Below are 5,000 nucleotides of genomic sequence, written 5' to 3'. Positions count from 1 at the left end.
CACAGACAGACATACAACACACACATCACATCATCACATCAATACACACACAGACAGACAGACACATACACACACAGACAGACAGACAGACAGACACACACACACACACACACACACACACAGTCACACACACACCAAGACAGACACACACACTCACACACAGAGACAGACAGACACACACGCACCCACACACACAGACAGACAGACAGACAGACAGACAGACAGACAGGTTTCGTTACTCCTGAAGCCTAACCCTGTCCCACCTCTTGCTGTGTGGCCTGAGGAGGGAAGACTTTGTCCAGTTCAAAGGTCATCATTTTGCCTTTGTTGGCGAGGTAGAGCACGGCGTCGTCGTCCGAGTCGAAGCTCAGCATGGTTTTGGCATCGGCGGCGGAGTCCTGCTCCTCCTGGCTGACCGGCCGGACGCGGCAGAACACCCGGATGTTACCTGGACACACGGAGAGAGAGAGGGCTCAGAGGACAGGACGCCGAGAGAGTGAAAAGGTGCGTCAGGGTCCATAGTCTGCAGGGGGAGGCTCAGGGTGAGACCTTTGAGCCCAACCAGCCTCCTGAATTTCCCCGGTTCCATCCCGTACTCAGTTGTCCCTATCATGGAGCTCACACTGATCCAACCAAGTCCGACATCAACAACAATAATATATATATCCATATATATATATATATCAAGACATCATATCATCACATATATATATATACCATATATATAAAAACATATATATATATACAAACTATATATATATATATATATATATATACACAGCATATATATATCGATAATACATAATATTACATATATATATATTACACTACATACATATACACGTCCAATATACGCCACTATAATAATATAATCTATATATATATACACATAAGCATATTCAATATAATTAAATACATATATACACATATATCCATATATAATACATATATATATATATATCACATCAATATATATATCCTATACATATATATATATATATCAAGTATATATATATACACGATATATAATATTTATAATAAATATATATAACCGTAATAAATAAATATATATATGAACAAATAGAAATAAATTAAAAAAGTAAATAAAGGACATACAATAAATAATATAATGCAGATATATATCATCACAGTTAACAATAAAGTATCAGAATAAAATCTCAAACAGAATTAAACCGTGTCAACAGTCTGAGACTGGACCGGTAGATTGTTGGGCCAGAGCGAGAGCCGCCACTCACCTCCTGCTTGGCCTCTGTGATGGCTTTGTCCAGCATGAAGGGGAAGTCCTGCACCTGCCTCTTCAGGCTGTTGTAGTCGCAGGTTAGAGTCCGCAGGGCCGGCTGCAGACTCAGCAGGTTCATACGCACTCCTGAAACACAATGACAACGACACTAGCACTCCTGAAACACAATGACAACGACACTAGCACTCCTGAAACACAACAACAACACCACTAGCACTCCTGAAACACAACGACAACACCACTAACACTCCTGAAACACAACGACACCACTAGCACTCCTGAAACACAACGACAACACCACTAACACTCCTGAAACACAACAACAACACCACTAGCACTCCTGAAACACAACAACAACACCACTAGCACTCCTGAAACACAACAACACTAGCACTCCTGAAACACAACAACAACACTAGCACTCCTGAAACACAACGACAACACCACTAGCACTCCTGAAACACAACAACAACACTAGCACTCCTGAAACACAACGACAACACCACTAACACTCCTGAAACACAACAACAACACTAGCACTCCTGAAACACAACGACAACACCACTAACACTCCTGAAACACAACAACAACACCACTAGCACTCCTGAAACACAACAACAACACCACTAGCACTCCTGAAACACAACAACAACACTAGCACTCCTGAAACACAACGACAACACCACTAGCACTCCTGAAACACAATGACAACACTAGCACTCCTGAAACACAACAACACTAGCACTCCTGAAACACATACAGCACTTAATAAACACTACTAGCACTCCTGAAACACAACGACACTAGCACTCCTGAAACATAACAACAACAACACTCGCACTCCTGAAACACAACACTAGCACTCCTGAAACACAACAACACTAGCACTCCTGAAACACAACAACAACACTAGCAATCCTGACACACAACAACAACATGGCGCCTTGTGGAACGCCATATATGCTTCTTCTAGGCCAGTGTTTCTCAAATGGGGGTACGTGTACCCCTAGGGGTACTTTGGAGTACTGCAGGGGGTACATGATCATTTAAAAACATGTCATGCATAATTCCTAAAATAATTTTACTCTAATAATGAATGAATTAGGTGATGGATTTGAAACATTTGAAAAGTAGCATTTAAATGTTTTTGTTTAAAAAAGGCTGTAGTTTAGTGAATCTATCACTAACGGCGCTGTATGGTACCTCTTTATATAGACTTTTTTTTTCTACCAAAAATGTTTCACGCTGTTCAGGGGGTACTTGGCTTACAAAAGCCATTCAAAGGGGGTACAATATTGAAAAAAAGTTTGAGAAACACTGCTGTAGGCAATATTATTAGGAAACACTCAATTAACTTTCACTGTTATGCGGATGACACCCAATTATACCTATCAATTAAAATGTGAAAATTACTAACGACCTAACTGCTTCAGACAAAGGACTTGTGTCCGTACTTGTCTTACTAGATCTTAGTGCTGCGTTTGACACTATTGACCATACCATCCTGATACAGAGACTGGAACATTTAGTTGGCATGAAAGGAATCGCACCAAGCTAGTTTAAGTCCTATTTCTCTGATCGATCTGAATTTGTTAATGTTAACGATAAATCCTCCAAGTACGCTAAAGTTAGCCATGGCGTTCCACAAGGCTCAGTGCTTGGACCAATTCTATTTTCCTTGTATATGCTTTCCTCTAGGTAATATTATTAGGAAACATTCAATTAACTTTCATTGTTATGCAGATGACACCCAATTATACTTGTCAATCAAACCAAACCAGTCAGTTAGCTAAACTTCAAGCATGCATCAAAGATATAAAATCATGGATGGCCTACAATTTTCTGATGTTAAACTCAAACAAAACTGAAGTTATTGTGCTGGGCCCTAAACACCTCCGAACATCATTATCTAAAGACTTCGCTACTCTGGATGGTATTGCCCTGGCCCCCACCACTGCTGTCAGAAATCTAGGAGTTATTTTTGATCAGGATATATCCTTTAACGCCCATCTAAAACAAACCTCAAGAACAGCCTTTTTTCATCTTCGTAACATTGCTAAAATTAGGAACATCCTGTCTCAAAACGATGCTGAAAAACTAGTCCATGCATTAGTTACTTCCAGGCTGGACTACTGCAATTCCTTACTATCAGGTTGCTCAAATAAGTCCCTTAAGACTCTCCAGCTGATCCAGAACGCTGCAGCACGTGTTCTGACGAGAACTAAGAGAAGAGATCATATTTATCCTGTACTAGCTTCTCTGCATTGGCTTCCTGTAAAATTCAGGATTGAATATAAAATCCTTCTCCTGACCTACAAAGCTCTAAATGGTCAAGCACCATCATATCTTGAAGAGCTTTCCTAGACCAAACCGTAGCCTTGCGATAACACGCCATGTGGCTTTAGAAAGTGGCGTGTATGTTTACGCTGTGACGTTGCAGACTGCCATACGCTGTATACAGCACAGACATGCACGCGGATAGCTCAAAATGCGTACAGATAACATGCCACTTTGGTTTGAGAAATTTGGCGTGTATGTTTACGCAAAGTCATGATATTACGTTGTCCTTTGACACACTGAGCTCCTCTCTCTTTCCATCTGGGTGTTACTAACCTAGCTCTGGGGAGCTTATTCCTCAGAGTCCTCATGTTTTTTTCGGCCAGCAGTTTTCCTTGGATAAAGGTGGCACCTAAATGGTTGCAGCTGTCACCGTGGTCCTGCTCTGCGCCCTGCTATGCCCTGTTACATCCTGCTATGCTCTGCAGTGCCCTGCTACATCCTGCTATGCCCTGCTACACTCTGCAGTGCCCTGCTATGTCCTGCTACATCCTGCTATGTCCTGCTACGCTCTGCCGTGCCCTGCTACACTCTGCAGTTCCCTGCTATGTCCTGCTACATCCTGCTATGCCCTGCTACACTCTGCAGTGCCCTGCTACACTCTGCAGTGCCCTGCTACGTCCTGCTACACCCTGCAGTGCCCTGCAGTGCCCTGCTACGTCCTGCTACACTCTGCAGTGCTCTGCTACGTCCTGCAGTTCCCTGCTACGTCCTGCTACACTCTGCAGTGCTCTGCTACGTCCTGCTACGTCCTGCAACGTCACAGGACCTTGAAGAGGAAACAGGAAACTGACCGGCCAGGTTCTCGTGGACGGCCTTCATCTCGCTCTCGGCTCTGATGAACGCCTCCTCGATCACTCGGTTCTTCTCCTCCTCCAGGTTCTGCATCTCCACCTCCAGCTGACCCTGAGCGCGCTCCATCTCGCCCTCGTACACCAGGATCTGGGGGGGGGGGGGACAGAAGGGCAAATCTGCTCATTCATTCGCTGAAGGGAGATGCTGATTAAAATCCCTGCTGAAGCTTTTGTTATGCAGATACTCTTTATTAACCGTACTGCTTTCATGATAAATTTGAAGGAGTCCTAATATAACACATGCAAGATTCCTCCTCAGCTCAAAATAAAGTCATACACTGTCCTTTTCAACCCATTTAACACGCAGCGTTACATCCCTATTTCTCAATCTGCACCCACACAGAACATCTGAGGACAGATCTGGACTAAAAACAGCTGGTACAGTAACACACACAGCTGGTACAGTAACACACACAGCTGGTACAGTCACACACACAGCTGGTACAGTAACACACACAGCTGGTACAGTCACACACACAGCTGGTACAGTCACACAAACAGCTGGTACAGTCACACAAACAGCTGGTACAGTAACACAAACAGCTGGT

At 43.3% G+C, this 5,000-nt stretch overlaps 1 protein-coding gene across 1 annotated transcript in view; it reads right to left on the bottom strand.

Annotated features, from left to right (window-relative positions):
• The window catches only part of kifc3 (kinesin family member C3), a 58,954-nt gene that overhangs the window by 17,077 nt on the left and 36,877 nt on the right, over positions 1–5,000 (bottom strand). Inside the window, exons 12-14 of the mRNA XM_039796172.1 lie at positions 4,393–4,540; positions 1,214–1,387; positions 264–472 (exon numbers count right to left, since the gene is read on the bottom strand). Of these exons, the coding sequence (XP_039652106.1) occupies positions 264–472; positions 1,214–1,387; positions 4,393–4,540 (531 nt within the window). The remainder of the gene's footprint in view (positions 1–263; positions 473–1,213; positions 1,388–4,392; positions 4,541–5,000) is intronic.

This window comes from Perca fluviatilis, chromosome 3, assembly GCF_010015445.1.
Source record: "Perca fluviatilis chromosome 3, GENO_Pfluv_1.0, whole genome shotgun sequence".
Taxonomy (NCBI): domain Eukaryota; kingdom Metazoa; phylum Chordata; class Actinopteri; order Perciformes; family Percidae; genus Perca; species Perca fluviatilis.
The sequence above is the reverse complement of the archived record's forward strand: the minus strand, read 5'-3'. Positions and strand labels throughout refer to the sequence as shown.